Raw genomic sequence first — 24,105 nt, 5'->3', positions numbered from 1 at the left:
CTTTGTTGAATTGGGATATGGAGTATTTTTGGTTTCTAAATATCCTGAGCAAGTTGCCGGGAGGTTTGACCCAGCCTAGTTTGTGTTTGTCTCTGACTCTTTGCATAAGCTTAAGTTTGTGTTTGTGTTTGTGTTTGAATCTCGTCTCTTTTTATGATGTGAATGTAATCCTACCTAGATTTGGTGCCTTCATGCAGTGTAGAATAAACTGAAGATTGGGCTTCCCATGTGGATTTCTTACCATTTGAGATTGGTCTTCCTAGCGAACTTGGGCTATATAGAAGAGTCGAGGAAAGTGTTTGGTAAACCGTAAACTTTAGTCTAAACTCTAAAGTATGATCGTATTATACAATAACGAAACAAGACTAGTCATCACTCACCAACTTCTCTCTATTCTTGTGAAAGTATTTGGAAATTGATTAAAAATCAACTATGATGCTTTGCTTTTAAAATCACATGTACTCGTAGTATCTATATCAATGATTTACTGTGAACTTGTGATGATAGGTAAATAAGGTTGTAAACTAAGCTGTAACGTGCCATATATGTAAAAATGAATTATGATATAAGCTTGGATGCCACTCGGGATTTCTAGAATAAATATGTCAAGGACTACCAGGCTTGGTTTAATACAAGCCCACCCAAGTTCGAATCACATTAATAGCAATTTTTTAGCTTAATTTCTTCTAAACATTTTTTTTTTCTTTTCTCCCAATGCATACTAGGCTCGAAGTTGGAGGCTCAATAAACTTAATATTTATTTGATTTCTTCTGAATATTTTTTTTTTTTATTTCTCTTAATGTATACTGGACTTGAAGTTGGACATTAGGCCTCATTTGTGTGTGACTTTATATCTATTTGGTCTTTAAGGCCTCCATTGTGTGTGAATTTGTATCTATTTCATATTTAGATTTCTATTTGGGGAGTGAAATTTGCACTTCCCAAATTGAAATCTGCACTCCTACTTTCTAAATTTAATATATTTTATGATTGTATGTATGACACTTCCTTTTTTTAACCCTTGTATTCCATCCAAAATGAAACACGCCTCTTCTCTTCGAGATATGTAACTCAGTTCAATGAGGCTGTCCTCATCACGCTTTATCCCCCTCCTCCATCCTAACTTGTCTGTAACTTCTAATTATGAAAACAATTGCTTATAGTCCAAAGATGAGGACGTACCCTTGAACATTTTACGTCAAGACTTTGAACTAGAAAGTGGGTCTTCAGCCACTAGCAGTGATGAGGATGGTAATGCCGAAAGTGAGACTCAAAAGCTTATGGAAGAGACTCCGGAAGAAGAAGCTTAAGGAAGACCCTTCTCAATGCAAGCAAATCAAAGGGCCTCTTTTATCAACACAATCAGTGAAGGTGAAAATTGCACTCCAGGTGTTCGATGAAATGCCTCTGAAGAACCAAGTGAGACGATTAACTTATATCTTCACTTGTGGCTGCAATTCCTCGATTGTAGTTTCTGGGTTTAATAGATTGGAGAGTTGAAAAATGAATACATGAGGTAAATTCCAAATGGAATCCAAATCCCATGAGCTCTGAGCTGACTCTTAGTCCTGACCAAATCCCACTTTAGTTAAGGTGGTGATGGTTTGTGTATTCTCTCAGTTCGGCTCTGTTCGACTCAGTCCCGAAGAAAATGGTGTATGAGAAATGTGTCTTCCTCTGCAAAAAAACATAAAATAAAGAAGAGAAAAAAAGGGGCAAAACAGGAAGTGCAGTTGTAAGAAGTATAAAATATATTAAATTTTGATAGTAGGAGTGTAGATTACAATTTAGGATGTGCAAATTCCACCCCCTTGTATTTTATGTTTTATCTTTGGACTTGCATTCTTTTGTGGCTTAATGGCCAAAATACTCACTGACATTTTCTTCTATTGCCAATTTATACACTAACTTGTCAATTTTACCTAATAACACACTAGTTTTTCCAAAGTTTGCCGATTTCCACATTTTCGTTAACTTCCGTCAAGTTCTACCGTTAAGTACCATCATGTGTGAAACATGTGAGGATATTTTGGTCATGTTTCCTTTTTTTTTTTCTTTTTTTTTTATCTAATCTAATTCTTGTTAATGTTTGATATCATGAAAATAATGAACTGTGGACGCCCTACAACTATAGTAAGTGTTCAATTGACCTTTTATATGAATATGAATCAATCTCATATTTGGAATTTTGTGGGAATACGTTGATAATGAGTGTATATATGTGTGTGTGTGTGTGTGTGTAGATATAGTGGTCTGTATTGTTATTTGGCTCATATGTCGAATTTTCTGCTTGAGGGTTTTATTGGTCTGGTATTGCTGTCTCATCTATGGCTTTGTCCATGTTAGAATATGTTGGGTTAAAGTTGTGGTCCTGATAGTATTGTACTAGGGTTTAGGGTACCAATAGTATTGTACGTACTAGTAACCAATTGAATCATTCATGTATAAATCATTTTTTCCCATAACAAAATAAAGATTCATGTATAGCGGAATTTTTTTAAAAAAATTTTTTTATCAAAAAGGATAGTGGGATTTTGATCCCAAAAAGAAAAACATAAAAGAAAAAGATACAAAATAAAAAGAAAAAGAAAAATGACCAAAATACCCTCATATGTTTTGCACATGATGACACTTAACGGTGAAACTTGACTGAAGTTAACGGAAATGTGGAAATTGGCAAACTTTGGAAAAGTTAGTGTGTTATTGAGTAAAATTAATAAGTTAGTGTGTAAATTGACAATAGAAAGAAATGTCATGAGGTATTTCGGCCATTAAACCTTCTTTTGTAGATGTTAGGTAATTTTTTTCTTTTTGCATTAGTTTTAATTAAGTTCTTATCTCGATCTCATGGTTATTTTATTTAATAAAAAATGATTCCAAAATATATTTTTTTGTAATCGATTAAATAGTAATTTTGAATGGGTTTTTATTTTTGCATCTCAAAAAAGTATATATCTAATATATTTTAGTTAAGTATTGGCATTGTGCTAAATTTTCCTATCACATTAGTCCCAAAAAAAAAAAATCAAGCCCACCCTAGTTTTGAATCCTGGATCTGCCACTGTATACAAGTACTTAGCTAGCTATAAATCAAGCACCTTAATTCATTTTCATGCATTCCCTCAAACCCTTAATTCATATTTCAGAGAAACACAAAAACGTAGCAAGGAGCTTAATTCATTTTCATGCATTATCGACTAGTCTTTCATCTACAATGGAATTGATTCAAATATGTAGCAAGGATGACATGTTTACTTAATCACCTGGAATGAGAATGGAAATAAAGGGAATGATTGTCAACATTAACATATGTAGGTATAAAAATGATTCCAATGTATGAGATTCCTGAGTTTATTAACATATATAAGTATTGAAATGTGTGTGGGTCTCACCTCATTATCAAGAATCATTTGATAACCAAAGGGGGAGTATGAGTTTAGGAATGATTCTCATACCGATTATTTCTTTATCTCATTCTAGTTTTCTCCAATTCATGATTTTTTTCATTCCAATTAAGTAAACATGTCATTCGTTTGATAACAAAGGGGGGTATAGGTTTAGGAATGACTCTCATACTGATTATTTCATTCTTCCATTCTAGTTGTCTCCAATTCATGACTTATTCCATTTCAGTTGTCTTCGATTCATGATTTTTTTCATTCCAATTAAATAACCTTGCCATTAGTGTTAAACGAGTAAATAGTGAGAATCAAAATTCTCATATATTTTGTATGGTTGTGTCATTTAATTTAATGACATTTATCTCTCTTTTTGTTATTGTATATTCTCATCTAGAAAATGATCGTTGGCTTCAATGAGGCCTAAGATTTGTGACCTCACTTTTAGGTGTCATGTCATGTCTCCTACACACATCACCTGTTGGCCAAATCATGACATGTAATACTTGAGAAAAATATCATCTTATCATTTCAAAATCTAATAGCTTTAAATTATTTTGACTTTCTTTTCAAAGAAAAGATTTGATTTTTTTTTTTCAATACACTCATACTTAAATTTAATTTTTTCTTCAATGAATAGAAAAATATTGATTTTAATTCTCAATCGATTTTTTTTTTCTTTTACTGCCCTTCTCATCTGTCATTACCGATCGATTTTAAATCCCTATATTCCATAAATTACATATGTAGAACTCATTATTTCACCCACCAAACAAAGTGTAAACAAAGGAAGAGAGAGTAGTTTGAACTATGAAGTTTGAACATGACAGTGAGTAAAAATGGTAAATGGTCCAACCAAAAACTCTTGTTTACCATGCCAAACCTGAAACCCGGCCCAGTGAGTGAGCTGCATCAATATAGGGGTCCACTCTACATATGTAACCCTAGCTAGCCAGTAACCTAGCTAGTTCTGTACAAACATTCATATATATATATATATATAATTTACATGAAAATGCATAAAAAAAATTAATAATTCTAAGAGGAAATGCACATGCATGTAGTTGTAAAATGGGCAAAACTTGTGGCTAGGGTAAAGCTCTGTGTAGTTACAAGTCTCAGTCCAGGACTTTAACAAGAAAGAAAGTGAGACTAGTAGTAGTAGTAGAGTCTAGAGAGAGAGAGAGAGAGAGGGCGAGAGAGACGGAATATGATATTGTGATGTCTGTGATCTTGTGAGATATGGGGAGGAAAATAAGAGCCAAAATATGATTACCCGAAAGAAAAGGGGTGTACCACAGCGGCTAGGGACTCGATTATGAGGTAAGCAAACCCAGATTTTGGATAAGAAGGGGGGACAGATATAAGGCTTCACTGCCAAATCAAAGTCTTAAAGTTGATCAAAGAAACAAGACTGAGACTATTGTGGAGCAAAGGAACAAAAACCCACATGCACCTTGGCCTATAGGGCTTGGCTAATTGGCTACCTAATTGGCTTTGCCTGTGAGAGAGAGAGTGAGACTCAGAGAGAGAGAGACAGAGAGAGGCTCAGAGTCCCAAGCCCTCCATGTAAATGCATGATAAGGAAAGGCAATCTTCATGATGATAGTGTCAACATCAAACAATCTGGAAAAGTTGAATTGAGAGAAAGACAGAGGGAGATGTACAACAGTCAGGATTATCAAGAAAGAAAGCGTAGCCAAGGATGAATGAGACTGCTGCAAGTTCTGGTTGAATTCAAGGAGAGATTGTATGTATATATAATATACATATATATGCTTTCCATTTGCCCAAAACTTAAAGAGGAAGATGTGAGGTTTCTCCTTGTTGGTTTGCAAATTATTGAATCCTATTTATAAAATTGCATGAGCATGCAGAAACCTATATGCAACAGATTATACTAGTTTCTCCAACAGAAAAAAAAAACTATTTTTTTTTGTCACTCTTCTGTTGCTGTTGCAAGCTAAATAATAATGACTAGAACCCAGAAAGGGTTTGTTGTTTTAAGGACCAGTGACCATATATAGCGATGGTGCTATATATACAGATACATATACACATATCTTGCGTGTCTGGAAAGACTAAGAATTGGGATGGTTAGGATTGTACAAATATGAGAATTGGGAGTGGCAAAGAATGATGAAGCTTTTGATCGATGATGATCCGATACACTGCAATTACATGACAAGCATATAAAAGCTGGGGAAAGCATGACAACACATTTGTTTTATATTGGCTTTGGCATTTATTTTGGGGCGCGTGCTCCGTAGCTCAAAGGACTGCAGACATCATATCATTCATGATAGTAGTGTGTATATTTTCTGGCCAAGGATTCTTTCCTTTGCACTTTACCCCTTAAATTTTGCCCTATCTATGATTCCATGTCGCCTTCATATATCTATCATTTACTATCCTACTTCCTTCTTTCTACTTCCTAAATAGAGTTTGCGCCCCCTTCTTAAAATGCATTTATACAGTTTGTAATAACATTACAACATTATTTCCACAAATAACTACTGAAATTGATCAAAACCGTTTAATCTCTTACTATGATCTAATAAATAGATGAAATTGATAAAGGACATACGGTTTTAGTTTCTCAAACCCAATAATTTTCAAACTTCTTTCGCCTAATTTCTTGAATATGGACATATGTGATGCCTCCCATAATAGTGACTTGTTTTTTTTAGTGGCACCCGAACTTGTGCAGCTGCTAAAAATATATAAAAAGCTAAACATGCTATTCAAAATAGCTAAGAAACCAATAGAGAGTCTGCTAAAAATGTTTTAAATCTCAATTCTCTTTTCTAAAACTTAGCAATTTCCTTAATGGTATTTTATACGGATGACAAATTGACAACTGCTAATGATCTTACTGAAAGATTGAATTGATGATAAATAATTATACAGTCCTTTTGGTTTTGGTTGATTGATTAACTAAGGCAGTCAGTTTGGTTTTGGTTGATTGATTAGGGAAAAAAATCGAAACAATAATTGTCCTTTCTGCATCTTTTATTTGGAAAGAAATTTCTGAAGCTTTTGTACTTGATTTCGATCTAGCTGTGAGGTGTTTTACTCTTTTAAGCGCTAGATTAAGAGCACGATAGTGTGCGTAACATTAGTAGTTAAGTATATATAATTATAAAAGTTATAGCTAGAAGTCTGGAACTGAACTAAGAAAAAAATAGTATTTTAGAACAAAATAGCCGCTACCAACCACATCATATGATAACGTAATTCTCAAAGCAATTGATCCAGATTAGATTCGAATTCTTTCAATAATGAGCTAATTGGTTATTTATTTCTAAAACGTACAATACTCCTCATACATATCATTTCATGGTCAATATACACTTTCAAACCGATGAACCCTTGTGAGTTTTTGTCTGTTTGAGTAATCATATTGATCACGAATGTATAGTACTAGTCTACAATTAGATCAAAATTAATGTAACTGCGAGCTAGTGTCTTGGATTCGAGTAATCAAAGAATCTATCATACCTTTGATCATAATCTAATTAACGAGATTTGATTCATAATCCTTGTTGTTAAGATATAGGTCAAAAACTTTCATGGTGAGGCTTACATGGATCGATCTATTGAATATATGTGGGCAAAAAAGGGAGATCACCGGTTCAAAATGCATATAATTACAGACTGAAAACATGCATTTTATTTTATCAAGATATATATTTAATTGCTAGCTACCTGTAATCTGTACGTAAATAAATAATCTAGAACTGCTTGCTTTAATTCAATTGCCAGAGGTCTCGATCACTAACCTAATTCACAGCTACATAGCTCAGCAGATTATTAATTTTACTGCATGTATAGAAGTTAGCACTATTCAATTTCCACCAATTGTAGAGTCTAAAATTTCACAGTGGAGATTTGATGATGAGCTTAAGATCTAGGCATCTAGGCTACACAGAACCGAAATATAGAAACCCTAATGGGAAAGAGACTCGAGTACAGAGTGGAACCTACATCTGCAAAGCTAGCTATCTAAGCTGCTAGGGTAGTAGTACGTACTTCATCAACTGCAATTTACAGTTTTGCCCATGACAAACAACCCTAGGGTAAAGTACAAGAATATCTCTGTGGGTCTGGCTAGCTAGCTAGCTAGCTAGCTCTTGGGGCTAGCTAGCTCTTGGGGCCTCATTTGAAATGTTAAATGAAGGACCCTATGATTCTATATATTATTCCTATTGAAAGAAGAACCCTCTTCTCTCTAAATCACACACCCCCCATCATAATTTTTATTCCCATTCATTCATTCATTCAGAGCAGAAGGCCCTCCCCTTCCTTCATTTTCTTTCCAATCCAATACATCACTTCATATCATGCCCTGCCCACACCACATACAATCATATATTAATATTATATTTCAAAAGTGAAGGTGCATCGATCATATGTCATACCCTTCCTTCCTCTTTCTTTTGTCCCTGCCCTTTTTACGAACACTTCGCTCTCTGTCTACTTCAGTCCTCCTCTCTCAGATATTTCTCTGATCTCATTTCCTCTCTTCACTTCACAACTCTCACATTTCTATATCTCCCTCCACACTATAAACCCAAATCCCCGATCCCAAAACCATTTCATCAACTCCAATATTTCTAACAGCAACCTTTCTTAATTACTCATCATCACCACTCTTCAATTCTCGCATTCTCTCAACCCATCACCAATGGAACCACAAACCCAGCAACCAACCGAGGATGGAGGAAGCAACAAAGCAGCCGGGAGTAGTGCTAACATCCTTTGCAGGCAGAGCAGTACCAGGTGGACTCCCACTACAGATCAGATAAGAATCCTCAAGGAGCTTTACTACAACAAGGGAGTTAGGTCCCCAACTGCAGAGCAGATTCAGAGGATCTGTCTCCAGCTGAAACGGTACGGAAAGATTGAGGGCAAGAATGTCTTTTACTGGTTCCAGAACCACAAGGCTCGGGAGAGGCAGAAGAAGAGGTTCACTTCGGATGTTCATGCGCCCATGCAAAGATCAGGGCTTGTTGGAAATGATAATGGTACCAATTGGAAACCTGAGGATCAGTATATTAACATGAACAACAAGTACTCTAACATTTGTCAAGGTAATCTACCAAATTTACCTACTTTAATCTTTTCTGATCCCTTGAGTTTTAATTTTTTGGTTACTTAAGTTGGGTGCTTTTAATTTTTAGGGGTTTCTTCTGCTTCTGCTTCTTCAGCTGGTGTGATCGCTTTTAACGGGCAGATGGGGAACTATGGTGCTTATGGATCTATGAACATGGAGAAGAGTTTTAGGGTAAGCACTTAAAGATGAATCAATAAAAGGGTTTCTTTTATGTCTAGATTTGCTACAACAAGTTAATAAATGGCAAGAACACAACAAATTGTACTAGAAACCCATGTGATCACAGTTTAATTTCGATCCACTAGTACTAAAAGGGTGAGGCAAATTTGTACCTAACAATTCTACTCTCACACATCTCACCATGAATTTTCTATATTGAGGAACAGTCTCTTTAGCCGTTTTGAGCAAATTGTAGGGAAAAAAAAAAAACATTTCTCCATTATTTAGGAAAATGTTGTTGGAGCAAAATTAAAAGTGCATTACTTACAGTGTGTATTTTTTTTTTTTTTTTTGTGAATCAGGATTGTTCAATCTCAGCTGGAGGGGGAACTAGTTCTACTGGTATTGGTGGATCCATTAGTCACAATTTTGGGTCATGGGTCGGCTGCAGTGTTGACCCATATTCCTCCTCTAGTACTAGTACTACTTTCCTTGACATGAATGAAGAACAAACTTTCATGGAACAACGAGGAGAAGATCACCAGGAGATTGAAACCCTTCCACTATTCCCTATGCACGGTGAGGACATCTTTGGCAACATGAAGACTACTTCCGAGGAAGGTGGCGGCTACGGCTACTACTCCGGTGGCTGGGGCGGTTACAACGGTGGCTCTCGCACTTCCCTTGAGCTCAGCCTCAACTCTTACGGCTACAACACTGAATTCTGAAGATTCCGCCTTCATCTCCACCCTAGCCAAGCTAAGCTAGATAGCTAATTATTCTCAGTTCTAATATTAATCCCCATGTCTATACTTTCAAGTTCCAATCGAAGTCTCACGCGTGTCATGCAAAGAACTTGTCATTTATGCTTATTTATAAATATATCTTTCTTTCAGAGTACTTGCTCTTTTCCAAGATTATATTCCATCATTACTTTGCTAATTAAGATGCATGCAATAATAATCCCATGATTCATTAGTTAATTAACTCCGAAACGCAGGCTAGGTCTACGTCAGTCTTCTTCAATCGTCATCACCAACAAGAACAGGATCACGACGAAGATTTCGTGAGATTACTGAATTTTACTGTCATGTATGGTTTGCCGTCGCCATCTTTGAATTGAATGGTGGTATTAATTACTTACTGGCTCGGTCATTTTCAAGCTCTAGGTTGAAGATCTGGGTAGATGGTAATTGGTAATTTTCACCGGCTTGCTCTGTGAGTCGTGACGTAATCTCTCGACAGAGATTTAGGTGGGGCCCTAGCTTGGTTAGATTACTTGTGAAGAAGAAGTACGTAGATCGAGTCGGTAGTAGTAGAACTGGCTGTGTATGTTATAATGAGTAGGGTTCATTTCTCTGCAAGGTTGTGAAAAGATTTGCGAATGATATGAACAGATAGGTATAAGGAAAAGAAGATATATGGAGCTACTGCTAGCTAGGGCAAAAATGATGAGAATGTGTGAATATATATGCAGCCGTTTTTTTGATAAAGTTGGAGTTGGAGTATAAGTTTTGAAGTTTGAACCCACTTTGAATTTTGAAAATACCAAAAATATTCTTTTTCTTGTTCTTTTGGGTATATGGAGGAAAACTGTTTCACTGTCCCATCAAGCAAACTAGCTAGCTAGACTGTATATATACAAGAGTAAGAGTAGTGTGAAAATGTGAATACCCCAAATCAATTCTTTGTTTGTAAATAGGATCGATCTTATATGAAATAGCTAGTTGTGTTTCATTTATATATTCTTTTATGTGTTTGGTCAGTTAAATTGCTCATTTGATTTTGAGAAGGAATTTTCATTGAACAACATGGTGATTGACGTTTTGTCAAAACAATTTATGGCACGACCTAATTTAAAATTATCTCATATAAGTATAATCCTATACATTGTAGCGGATTAATTAGTTCGTTATACGTATATTGGTCTGCCAACATATTATTTCATTTAAACGTATGTAACTTCTAATTAATGATTGTAATCGAACAATTTGCCTTCATACAATCTTCTTATTATGCAAACTCTCAAGTTAATTAGAGAATAGAAACCCTAATAGCAGTTACACGTGCAAATGGTAGAAAGAGTAACACACCAAAGAAAAAAGGTCAAGGAAAGAGGCTCTCTGGATTTGAAGAAATTCCACACCCTTTGACCTTTGTTACTAGGGCATATGACCATAGCCTGTATGTATAGCCAACCCATATACACCAATAAGTATTTGCAATAACATAAGAAAGACCAACTTTAGAGAAGCCATATATACAGCGTACACCACCTACATCTATGCATCCATGCTTTGTTTTTTGTTTTTAATAAGAAAAGAACTACAAAGAACTGAATTAATAGCTGTGAAATGGGAAGATCGATAATGGTTCGAAACACAGCTTGTACTAAGATTACGATCTATTTTGTCAAGTAATTAGTAGCAAAGTTAATTTCCTTAAAGATGTACTTAAACTTGATCTATTCGAAACATATTATAAGTTTCCTAATGTCTCCAATAACTAACTTGAGTCTCAAAGGATTGAAAATGAACCGGTGATACAATTGTATGCTTGCGAGATCCATCCGATGCATACACATACTTGTTTTGACCCATTTCAACATGTGCGTGGATAATATTTATGGATGGTAGAGGTGAAATGTGGGTCTAAATAAATGTGATACGAGTCATGCCACACACACACACACAAAGACATTCACCAACTGAAATCATGCATGCATATATAAATCACTAATTATGTGTATAAATGTTGAATATTTGTTCATTTATTTTTGCGTTTGGTAGAGCACCTTGTGATCTCAACCCCTCCATAAATGAGGTCCCCATCGTCAAGATTTTCTGATTTTGTGTGGATGCATTTCCTTTCTCTGGTTTGACAGAAGTCGAAACTCCACAGCTTGGGAGTGACCCTAGTATCGTTTAGAGCGTACAAGGTCATTTAAGAAGGGAAAACGACAGAGGGTATGGTCTCCATGAGGTAACTATCAGACAATTACTTCTTGCTCTGGGTTGGATAGATATAATGGAGATATAATTTAGTTGGGGATCGAAGCAGATCTTTGAAGCTTTCTGAGACTTGGAGTACGTAATGTCCCTTACCAGTAAAATGAGCCATCACATACATCATGATTGTGAGCCTATTTCATGTAAAGTGTTTCAAAGCCACACTTCGACTTGGTTTCATTACCATTTCGACCACAAAGCTTTTACCTGTATAAATTACCTCTTACCAAAGAAAACAATCCCTTGGTTAGGTTAATTTCTGTCTTAATCCGCATTCTAAATTCATGTGATGTAGCAATATATATAATCATTTTCCTTAGATCTTAATTTTGTGGGAAGAGAAATTTTACGAATTCTTTGTTACACGTGACCGTTAATTAGTAAATGTCAAATTCAGCATTGATCAATTGTAATCCCCATATATGGGAATGAAGCAGATAAAACTTCAACAATTTTGTTTTAATTTTAAGCGAATCTAGAGTATTTTTGTTTTTGTTTTTTTTCAATGTACTTTTCCAACGAAGTATTTGTAAATAGAACTGAGAAACTTTTGCGGATGAATTTTCAAAAGCAAATTTGTGTTTTTTTTTTATTATTATTTTTATTTTTATAAAAAGCTTCGCCAACAAATATTCATTCGGTAATTCAAAAGAGATTTATGATATAATCTAAACCATTAAAGAAATAACCTCGAGTACTAAATCCGCCGAAGCATTGTCAATCAGCCACGATTCCATAGCATCAACGACAGTCGGGTAACAATTTTCTTGAAGTTTCTTTCTTTTGGTAAAGATTTTCTTGAATTTTTGGAGGGCATGGTTTCAATTGGTACTTGAACAGAAGGAAACACCCATTCTGTCTCTAGTATGACACAGTGGTCAGTGGTCACCACTCTGTATTTCTGACCTGACATTTTATCTCCAGAAAACAATTTATAATCATGGAATATTCATACAATCAGAAAAATTGGAAGGTTATAATTCTGTAAAACTTTACATGTTGATGCCTGACACCGACTTTACAAAGGGTGGAAAATACAATCTTGACTATACTGGCAGAGCATCTATAAACCCTTTAAATATATTTTTTTAATTCTAAAGAGTCATAGAGAGTACAAGATTGTCTTTTCTCTGTTCGATTGGGTCCTAGAGGTAAGGTACATGACAACAATCCAGATGGGAAGACTCTCGGTTGCTTCAAGATTATGGACAGTTAGAATGGCATCTTTGAACTGCTTTTTGCCAGAAATCAAAGGAGAGCTGGCAAAAACTTCTACTTCCTTCCACCAACATAAGCTGCCAGTTTAGACAAATCCGGAATCCAAAATGATAGTTCAGAAGACCCAGTTGCAAACATGAGGCTTCCTGGAGCCCATTTAATAACAGGAGGTTCACTTTCAGTACTAAGCCAACTTGTGACCTGGAGATATTACGAACATTATTTTGCGACTGTTAAGAGGGTGCACATACAATGTTCATAAATGGAAACAAAGAATTATCATTATCATACTTCTTTCCCGCTCCGAACACTCCAAGCATAGACACTACCATCACCTGAACCTGTAAAAGTCCAGTAATCATACGAACTTTACTTTGTCATAGATGTTTGCTAGGAAGTCTATAGCATAAGATACATGGATGAAAATGATATCACAGCCTTTTAGAAACTATGCATTCAAAAATGCAGTTCATTAACAGCAATCACAAACACGGTTTCCAGAACTTCGTCACAGGACATAAATATTTGGGAACTTTATGCCCACTGAGCACAATAGCAAACAAGTGATAACAGCAAACAAGATACTTGGTGCCCAAAACGAAATATGTAACAGGAGACATGTATACCTGACATAACAAACATCCCATCTGGGCTAAAAGAAGCCTCTAATGTAGCATTGCTTGAAACGGGCTTTACATTGTACGTGGATAACTAAACAACAATGACAGCAAAACCATATTAGAAAGACTACATTGTGCAACGGGTATCCATAAATCAAAAGCAAAAAGAAAAAAAATTATAGAGAAAACTACTTACAAGCGTGCCACGGAATGAATCAAGTACATGAATATGTCCATCTGTCGTTGTTAACAGCATAAGTCTACCATCATTACTGAACTTTACAACATTTGCATCAGACATATCTCCCCCAACAGAAAAGATATCAAAGGGACCCTAAGAGGATTTAAATATCGAAATCAGCCATGCTTAATTTTGTCACACATATGACACAAGACAGCTCCCAACTTTCTCAATCCACATGTGTATTGAAATACAAACAACTGACCTTTTCATACATGCGGGCATCAAACATTCGTATGTATCCACCAAAGGCAATTGTAAAAACAAGCCCTTGGTCATCATAAGCAGTGGCAGGCCTTCCTTGTACACGTAAAAGACCCTATCATATGAATACAAATTAGAAATCTTTCGAGGCAGCAACATGATATAAGAAACTTGCACAGTTTCACCCAATATCCAAATCCCAAGCATCTACCTGGCACTTCTCGGCTCGTTGATCCCAAAGCAGAACTGTCCGATCAAGAGAACCAGAAATGAAGCACTCTTTGCGGGAGCACAAGCTAAGTGAGACAACCCTAAAAAAACAAAACACAAAAACACATTTTGCAATTACAAAACATGCTTAGTGCAAGCACTCACTTAATTAAAACACATAGCAATCAGGATCATAATCCACACCTGTCATGATGTCCTTTGAAATAGCGCAAGTACTTGTTGTCATTCAATGAGAGAAGCCTCAGCGATTCTGAATGAATTGAACATGTAAATAAGTGCATCTAAATTTCGAATAAACCACACAGCTAACAGAGTGAAGTCCCAAATGCAAGCATACCATCCCAGCCATTTTTCGACGAGTATATAACCGTGGTAGGATGAGAAGTAAAGCGGACCAAATCAACCCCATATTTTTTGCTGTTAATGGTCTTCAAGCACCTGTCAAAAACAAACAAAAAGAGTAAACCCTAAACCTTTCAAATCAACAAGGAAAGGGCTTATGCCTTACGTTGCAGTGGACACATCATACAAGCGAATCGATTCATCATCACTAGCAGTCACTACATAACTCGAAGCCTTGTGAAAATCCAACGAACTGATTCTACCATTCTGTAAATACACAATCAACAAGATTAGGGTTTTGATTCAATTGAGCTAAAAGCAATCAGAAACAGAGAGAGACAGAGAGACAGAGCCATTACGTAGTCTCTGAAAGCCAGCCCAACTTCCATGCTTTGGAGAATCTCCTCCGTCAGCTCCAAAGAGACCTTATCTTCTCTTTCCGGTCCTCCTTTTCGCGCCCAAAATTGAAAAATCAAATCCCTAATTCTCTACTGATTGATATCAAAATCGAAGACGAAAGCTTTGAAATTTCGGTTACCTGCCATTTGGGGAATGCTTGACATTGCTTATTGCTCTATCTCATTTCGGGGAACTGGAAATTTCAGAGCGGCCCTTCGTCTCCCGCGAACAGTCTCGCCGTCTCGAACCTCCGGACAGGGTCGGGTTTCTTTTGCCTTAAAAGTTAAAACCCCGACTTTAGCGGTTTAACCCGATTTCGGTATCGGGTGGGCTGTTTTATGGGCCGAAGGACGGTCTTTAGTTTGCCCCACATGCTTTTGAATTGATCCATTAAGTTTAGCCCGTGGGTAATTTGCACCCAATTTCTTACTTTATTTTAACGGAAATAATAAACGGAAGCTAAGACCATCTCCAGTTGATATGTCAAAATCCACATGGCAGCCCAACAGCTATAAATGACCTATGAAAATACTCTCTAACCCATATGTCATTGCCACGGTGGATGACATATTGAAACCAAACTGTCAAATTTGACAAGTCCTGTGGTCATCTGTCTTTTCTTTTTTATTGTTTCTCTATCATTCTCTCTCTTTCTTTCGCGTCTCTCTCTTATGTTCTTCCTACCCAGATCAACCAAAGCAAAACTCTCTTTTCTTCTCCCTCTTTCTAATTCCCACATCTCACAAAACATCAAAATCCCAGATTAATCAAAACAGGTAAAGAGAGAAAGGAACAACCTCTACATCATCAAAATCCTAGATCTTTTAAAATTGTTTTTCACTCCTCTCTAATTCTTTCTCATCCCTCTTTTTCATCATATCCAGTACCCAAAACGAAGCAAAACTTATAGTCTTGGCCCGAGTTTCACAGATAAAACAAGAAAGTAAGAAATGTCTCACACCAATTGCTCTCCCTATAATTCTTCATTTTTTGGCTTATGGGTTTTCTGTAATAGTCTCTCCGTGATCGATCTGATGAACAAGATGAAAGGGGTTGTTGCTCTATCTTAGAATTCAAAGGCCAGATTTCATAGATTTAGATGTTTATGTGATTGTATTGAGCTTATGCGGCTGGATTTGAGCAGAAGAATGAGTCATGGGCTTTGGATAGAGATCAGAAGCAGAAAAAGGAGGATGAGATCGAAGAAGAGAAATAGAAGGAGATGGAGATGGTGTATTTTGTGATTAATAAAATATTCATAAAGTTAATAAAAAATACATTTATTTTAAGTGATGGGTTGAAGTGTAAATATAGTAAAATTGTCAAATGCTACGTCATTTGTCAAATTCAAATTTGACCCAAATTTTTTAACATATCTGTTGGAGATGAGAGCATCTCCAATGATAATGTCAAAATGCGTGTGTCAAATTCAAATTTGAAGGCTGACGTGTTAAATGCCATTTTGACAAATTTTTACTCCAATAGATATGTCAAATTTAAATATTATTTTAGGGCTAAATACTGGTTACTACCCTGTGGTTTAGGTCCAAAATTAATTCAGTCACTGGACTTCTAATTTCATCAAAAATACCCATGTACTTTCAATTTTAATCTAATAAGTCCAATTCGTTAATCTTCTGTTGTGGGTTCCAGTTATAATTGGGTTATTTGTTTAAAAACTTTTTATTTGATAGATTTCTAATAGTGAGACTTACTCCTAAACTAACTATGCATACTACCTCAACACCACATCATAAAACATAGGCCCCATATGAGCCACGTCAGCAAGTTAATTAACGGACTCAATTAACGGAAAACTAACAGATTGGACCTATTAGATCAAAATTGAAAGTGCAGGGGTGTTTTTGATGAAATTAGAAGTTCAATGACTGAATTGATTTTGGACCCAAACTACAGGATAGTAATCAATATTTAGCCAATTATTTTATTATTTTTCAGAGTATTTTATATATGAAAAATCAAGAGAACTTTTTCTCTTTCTCTATATCGGCATATCCCATTTTGTTTCTACTTTCTTCCCTTCTCTTTCATCATTTCGTTATCTTCCTCTATCTTCTTCTCCATCTGGTTCTCTTCTTTGTCTCCTCCTTTTTCTGCTCTTCAGTCTAAATCTCTATCTTGCCCTTTTGATCCATATATGCACAACCATGAACAAAGTTCTGCTAGGATGAACTATTCTTATACTCATTGATATTGATTGCTTTTTTCCTGCTAGGATGTGAATGATGAATCTGGGTGTTCTAAGATTGTTGTTCTAATTGGTGATTGTATTGGATCCGATTGTATTTGCTTTGGTTTAAGCAATTGGGTTAAAGAACTGGGTTGAAGCAACTGCAAAGAACTGGGTTTTTGAAACTTGAATGTATTGTACAAGTTAAGAAGCTTATTGAGATTGAGGAAATTTGATTTGGCATGGGTTTTCTAAGAACAAAGAGCTTATTGCGTTTGAAGGCTGAACTTAGCCTTGCAGATCACACTGGAAGTTTTTTTTTTTGGTCTGGTTCTGGGTACGAAACTACGAATAAAGAGAGAGAGAAGAGAAAGAATGAGGGAGAAGGAGAGAGAAAGAATAAAAAAAGAAAAGACAGAAGAGTTTGGATCTGTCAATTTTGACAGTAGGATTTGACATATCTGCTAGAGTGAATTCCTCTTTCATTTGTTATCGTTGTGAATTTCATGTGGCAAATGACCACACCATTGGAAATGGTCTAACAAATGGATAATACAGTTACGACCAGACTCTATGAAAATTTATAGGTATTAAAAAGTGTATTTCGTGATAGTTCAGATACCATATGGAGATTTTCTCCTACCAATGTATGGTAGGAATTGTGTATCTCACTCTCTCTCTCTCTCCTTTTTTTTTTTGCTCGAGACAGCATCTAATGGTAAGCCGGTACCAACGGCAGACCCCACAACATCAAAAATTTTATGTCAATCTGATATGATTAACTCTTGCGTCGATCATCTATACTTTCGGAAATATGTGCTTGAATTGAATTTCTCTCAACAATATATGAAACCTCGACTTTATGTAACTTATCAGATTATCATATCCATTCATAATTAAACAGAAAACGTACGTGAATAAGAATGGTTAAAAAGGGAAAGAATAAGACGAACTATATGATCATGAAATTCCCTGGAAATGCATATCAATTTACAATTCACTCCTAACAATTTCAACAAATCCTTCTATAGAAAACCTAAAGAGAAAAAAGGGTAGAATATAAATGACATATTATAACTAAATAATACTCTCACAGATTCACAATTACTGACTCTCGTTAACATATGTCACATAATTAACTAGCACTGGTATGATGACCTCTAGATCCGCTGCGGCATCAATATTGGAACTACTAGCACTACTAGCTGACGATCCCCGGTTGTGGTCCTCGTCCTCGGGAGAAGCCTTCTTCTTGATGAACTCGATGCAGTCGGCAACCGCCTCGCTGTGGTGAGGGTCATAAGGACAGTATGTACATTGCTGCACATAATCTGTGGATCGATTTTGGTTCGCTGTGGACTTGTTGGACACTGCAGATAACATGATCAATCGCAAAACCGCCTCGCGAAACCGCTCGAGCAGGGTCATGGGAGATACCAGGGGTTTAGAGGTTTTGTTGGAGTACTTGCTGGTTTTCATCAGCCTTGGAATGCATAGATGGGTGGTTCTCATCTTGGGGCTTCCTATGGGTTTCTGCATTTCTTGTGAGACTTATTCGGTTGTGGTCGTTGATGCATATGAGAGAATGAGAGACAGAGAGGGGAGAGCGTCTATTTATATGAGAATCTAATTGCATGGAACGACAACTCGGATTCATTTGTATATGAATTGCTTGTTGGTTGGTTGGTTTTAGACTTTAGTAATGGGAGAGTGAGGCTTGGGGGCTTGGCTGAGCAAAATGCATCTCTTTTAGCTCAGTGATCGATTGGCTAGCTCTTAGGTTGAAGCAGCTAGCTGATTCATATACTAGAATATGGACAATGTTAGGAGGTGTATTTTTCTTTTTAAGTATATAAATTACTTCATCGAAAAATTCTTCTTTTTCAGAAAGAAAAATTTTCAATATTAATGGAGGACATGAAAATAGATGACGGGGTCAATGAAACCCATTACCGGCGCCTAAAAGTTATCAAAATTGCTATCTAAACTGGATACATGCACTTCATTAATCTCTTAATGTGACCGGATAATACATTAATACGTGCGGTGAGAAAGAATTAGCTAGGGCGATGCTTTCCCTACAATTTTCACATTGTAAGCCAAGCCACGCCAGTGGTCATATATAGAGCTGAAAAGTAGAGGAGCTAGCTAGCTATGGATATGTGCAGGCATGTTACTGCTATGAAAATTTTGTCTTCATCACTGTTATGCTTCACATGGCTGCATGTGCATGGTTACATAAAACTACTACTTTTATATATGCGTGGTGTCAATTCACCTTCCTCTATTCAATTCCGCCGACTTACCAGCCAGGAAAAGAGATTGAATTAAGGAAATGAATCCCTATGTATTAGTTTGGTATCTGTGATCAAATATACCAGTACGTCCCCAGTTGCATTCTTCCACAAATCTCTGGGTGTGGAGGAGATGAAACAGGTCTAGAATAAACAAAGAGGTATGTGAGGGGATGGAGCAATTTAAGTGAGGTACGTGGGGGTCAAATCTCTCTGCTCTCCACCACCATGCTTACATGTTGGATTTGCTGTCGGTCTGTGTTTTTTTTTTTTTTTGCTAGGTTAATTCGTATCCATGGATTGAGGGAGTTGTTGGGTTGACTATAAGTACGTACTTAGATTTAAGATAATCAGCTTGTTAGTTTATATTATGAATTAGTTTGGGAAAATTCTACAAAATGTTAACGTATGACATGCATACAATTGCCTTAAAAGTGGTAATTTGAGTCCTCAAAATAGTAATATTAGTCCTCAAAGTGGTAACATGAGTCCTTAAAGTGGTAAATTTTCTTAGTTACCACATGAGTCCTCAAAATAGTAATATTAGTCCTCAAAGTGGTAACATGAGTCCTTAAAGTGGTAAATTTTCTTAGTTTACCATATGAGTCCTCAAAATAGTAATATTAGTCCTCAAAGTGGTAACATGAGTCCTTAAAGTGGTAAAAATAGTTGATGTATGAGAAATGTTAACATACCATAGCTTTACCCGTTAGTTTGATGGATTCATTTATAGAAGAGAGAAAAAATGTCAAGACAATCGTTTTCACTCAACATATAATGTATTTTTTATGATAAACAAGAAGAATATGATTAAAGATGAAATCAAGTTAATTAATTAGGTGCTACAATATCTACGTAGGACAAAGGATGGCAATCTGGTGATAGGTTAGATGTGCCATGAACTTCAAACAAATAATATGGGAAAATTACAAAACATGGCAGTTCATGCATTAGTCGGCAACCATATATATATGGTGAGAAATATATATTGATTGCTATTTATCTGAATATTCAATCATAAATTCAAAATGCCATCAAAGGCAAGGCAGCAAGCCTTTGATTTCTTTCAAGTCCTCCCTATTTTCTCCTCATATGACACAAAAAGTGGTAGTGATATTGCTCATGACCGAGGACAAACGTTATAGTACATCTTGAAGACAAAAAAGAAAAAAAGAAAGAGAATACATTTACTTCATATTTTGCTTAATCTGCTGAGAGCATCAGCCTGATCTTGGAGACCCTCCTTGAAGGGCCTTGTTTTTGTTGAAAAGCCACCCTATTAGAGGCTTCTTCTTGTTCATCTTCTTAAAAGATGGGTCCCTCAGCCCCTCTCCTTGCATTTCCTCTTTGTTAACAATGACTTGAGCAAGTGAAGGAGGACTTGCAAATTTCACATATCTTTTCTTCTGAAACTCCTCTTCATTTTGGTTCAATTCCCTCTTAGTTTCAAACTGATCCGTTGCATTTTCGATGAATTTAAAGTCTTCGATCTCGGGATCCTGATGATCAATTGACTGCTTTTGAAACTGCTCTTTTGCTTTCAAGTAGTTATACAGCTCTCTCCTTGCATGGTCAAGATCATCTCTGAGGGACTTTATGCAGTATGCCATTTCCTTGTTTTCTTCTCTGGCTTTCTCCAGATTTTGCTTTGTTTCTTTAAGCTCAGCGGTTAAGATTTCAACTTGGGATTGAGTGCGTCCATTCTCATTTGCTCCTGCAGCTCCAATCTAACAGACAGGAATCGTGTACTAGAATGTGAGGAAGAGTTGTCTATTGAATTAAAACGAGAAAATGCTGAGCTCTTGTTTAAGTCGTAACATTCAATTCAACATCAGTCTTGATAATGTGGAAGGCCCTGAGATTTTATATGTTGTATTGTCAAGTTCTAAATGCTCAATATATGTGCATGGAATGTGATCGTCTTGAACCATATATAGGTCCATTATCAGACCACACATAATCTATGTCACCCAATATATTGTTCACTTGTTCACGTGTGTTTAAGAGCACATGCATTACACGCAACAATAGTAATGCGTAGAGATCATCTAACTCTAACAGGCAACAATTAAGATAGCTAGCTAGAATTTGAGAATGCGCGCAATCCAAAACTAAAGGACAATGGGTGGAAAATTTCAATAAGAGGTAATCCAGCTAGCTTGATTAGGACCATCTAACTCTAATGCGTGAATGCTTTTTCATATATAGACGTAATATCTAGTCAAGGCTTTAAATATGCAATGCGAGCCTTAATTTTACACTTACATGGAAGAGAGAGAGAGAGAGAGAGAGAGAGAGAGAGAGAGAGAGAGAGAGAGTACATTCACCGTACCTCTTTGAGCTTGTTGCCATAGATCTCCCCAACTAAAACTCTTTCTCCAAACAACATCACTGCTTCCTTAACAGACCTGAAAGGCGCCCTAGTGTCAATCTCGGCACGCCCCCGGACCACCAGCTTGCCCTCTTCGGCGTTCATGATTGCTTATACAGCACAGATCGAGTTTCCACTACCACCTCGCTAACCCGATTTCACAGATGATAGAGAAAGAAAGCAATGCTAGCAGTACGGTCATGAAATGAATGTTGAAGGTCCTTTAATACAACAATGTTTCAAACCAGTACGTTGAGCTATAAGGAGGTCGTTACAAATGGAGGGTGGTTTGATTTTGGATTACTTGGAGGAAGTTAAAAGAAAATGATCATCATGGCCTGGGGCTTTGTTATCTTTGCGTCCACTTCACTGGAATTTTGTTAAGTGAAGTTGACAAGGGGTTGGTTGGACCGTCTTGATCATTTTGTTACTGCCCTATATCTGTGAAGGGCGCTATCAACCTTGATTAGGACCCTGCATCATTTTAAGTGGATATAGTTTATATTCACACAAATTTTAACCAACATTTTTTCTTAGTAATTATCTAATGACAATCTTGTTCAGGGCTAAAATGTTGATCAAAATACTTGGAACGTCTCAATTTGTTTACAGAGATTTTAAAGAAATAATTTGGATTTGACAAATGTATAACCCACCTATTCTATAATGCTAGTGAATTAAAATTGTGTTTTCCAACGAGTTAATTATTCGGAATAACTTCGCTTCTTCCAAAAATCTATGAAGAAGAGTAAAGACCTGCTAGAGCATTGATAATGACTCAAATTTCTCAAATTAGGACATTGAATATTTGGCAACTGTTGCCCTGTCAGCACTAGGAAAAGGAAAAGGAAAAGTAAAAGTAAAAGTAAAAGGTAAAAGGTAAAAGTTTGATGTGACAAATTATGGCGTATCAGTAACATTGAGTACATGCATGTTAAGCATGCGACTGCACATCTAAATGCATGCATAATCTTACCAAATGTCTTTATGCACGCTTTAGATTAGGGTTGTCGATGGTTGTGTTGTGTTGGGTTGGGTTCGTATCAGGTCAAAGTATTTGTCGTGTCGCAAAAAACAAATCCAAATCCAACCCATTTAATAATCGTGTCAAAAATTTAAACACAAACCCAACCTATTTATTAAACGGGTCGTTACCCGTTTCCAACCCGCTTAACTCGTTTAATAAATAGGTCATGTCATGTTAGACAAAATGACTTATTTAAGGATTAACAATGCAACCCATTTAACTAAAAAAATGCATAAATTGATTAAATTCGCTAAAAACCCCACAAGACGAAAAATATAAATAATTATAAATAATTAAATCCAATAATTATAAAGAAAAATATTTCAAATTGTCTAATCCTATGATCAAATACTCCCGACGTCTAAAATTTCAAGAAGTATAGCATATTCGGGTTATACAAGTTCATTTCGTGTTGGCGGGTTGACCCGTGGCCGACCCATTTATTAAATGGGTCATGGTGGGTTGACCCATGGTTCACCCGCTTTTTAATCGTGCGGGTTTCGAGTCGTGTCGGAATTGACAGCCCTACTTTAGATTTTCTTTAGAAAATGCTAGAATGTGTATCCTCATGTATGATATAAATTTTAGCATTAATCATATTACGAACATTTTAAAAGCATTCGAACTTATAAGTAAATTAAGAGATGTTTGTAATATATATATATTTTACTATATATATATATATAAGAATATATATTACAAAGTTTTTTCTCTCCACGAGAGAACCCTAAAGCGGGCGGCGTCCCGATCTGAGCAATCCTTCTCGTCCGGCGGCGCTCGGACGAATGGGCTGGCCTCTGGCCTTGCCGTCGTCGTGGGATCTGCTGCCGGACGGGTAGTCAAGGCTATTGCTCTTGTTCCATCAGAGGGAGTTTTGCTCGAGGCTGCTTGGTGGTTCTGGCTGGGATGGTGAGCGGAGGTTGTCGTGCTAACAAGTCCGGCGTTCGAACCCTGATGACGGCGTCATCGGTCTGAACTTGGTGGTGGTGGGAGATGAGTTTCCTAGATCGGGGTTGGTTTTTCTCTGTGATGGCGTGGGTTGAGGCGGCGTGGTCTGTGCAGTATGGGTCGTCGGTGGTGGGCGCTAGTGGCGGCGCAGGTTGGGCGACGCAGATTGAGGCAGGTGCATGTCGTGGCAGCGTGCGGCGGACGGAGCAGGGTTGGGCTGGTTCGTACGACGGGGATGTGGAAGTGGGTGGACTGGACCGGATCTGGCAATGGGCCTTGGGTGGACTTTGCTTTGGTGGGCTTTGAGTTATGGGCTGGGGTTTCTACCCTAGTCCAA

At 36.7% G+C, this 24,105-nt stretch overlaps 3 protein-coding genes across 3 annotated transcripts; 1 reads left to right on the top strand and 2 right to left on the bottom strand.

The window, feature by feature from the left end:
- The first annotated feature begins 7,808 nt into the window (after positions 1-7,808).
- On the top strand, positions 7,809-9,527 carry LOC133734995 (protein WUSCHEL). Its single transcript, XM_062162537.1, has 3 exons — positions 7,809-8,492; positions 8,610-8,686; positions 9,037-9,527. Exons 1-3 carry the CDS (start codon positions 8,087-8,089, stop codon positions 9,400-9,402), a joined length of 849 nt encoding a protein of 282 aa, XP_062018521.1. The 5' UTR covers positions 7,809-8,086; the 3' UTR covers positions 9,403-9,527.
- Positions 9,528-12,613: 3,086 nt separating this feature from the next.
- On the bottom strand, positions 12,614-15,232 carry LOC133727195 (protein ANTHESIS POMOTING FACTOR 1). The gene is made up of 11 exons (XM_062154812.1): positions 15,077-15,232; positions 14,898-14,986; positions 14,705-14,805; positions 14,534-14,634; positions 14,380-14,446; positions 14,177-14,276; positions 13,967-14,080; positions 13,717-13,854; positions 13,527-13,611; positions 13,192-13,241; positions 12,614-13,101 (listed from the first exon to the last, which is right to left on the bottom strand). The coding sequence occupies exons 1-11, from the start codon at positions 15,099-15,101 to the stop codon at positions 12,955-12,957; spliced, it is 1,017 nt and encodes a 338-aa protein (XP_062010796.1). The 5' UTR covers positions 15,102-15,232; the 3' UTR covers positions 12,614-12,954.
- Positions 15,233-20,473: 5,241 nt separating this feature from the next.
- On the bottom strand, positions 20,474-22,070 carry LOC133727370 (WEB family protein At3g51220). Its single transcript, XM_062154964.1, has 2 exons — positions 21,755-22,070; positions 20,474-21,149 (listed from the first exon to the last, which is right to left on the bottom strand). Exons 1-2 carry the CDS (start codon positions 21,896-21,898, stop codon positions 20,643-20,645), a joined length of 651 nt encoding a protein of 216 aa, XP_062010948.1. The 5' UTR covers positions 21,899-22,070; the 3' UTR covers positions 20,474-20,642.
- Positions 22,071-24,105: the final 2,035 nt, after the last annotated feature.

Source organism: Rosa rugosa, chromosome 1 (assembly GCF_958449725.1).
Source record: "Rosa rugosa chromosome 1, drRosRugo1.1, whole genome shotgun sequence".
NCBI classification, from domain to species: Eukaryota; Viridiplantae; Streptophyta; class Magnoliopsida; order Rosales; family Rosaceae; genus Rosa; species Rosa rugosa.
Note: the sequence above shows the minus strand (reverse complement) of the source record. Positions and strands in the feature narration are given on the sequence as shown.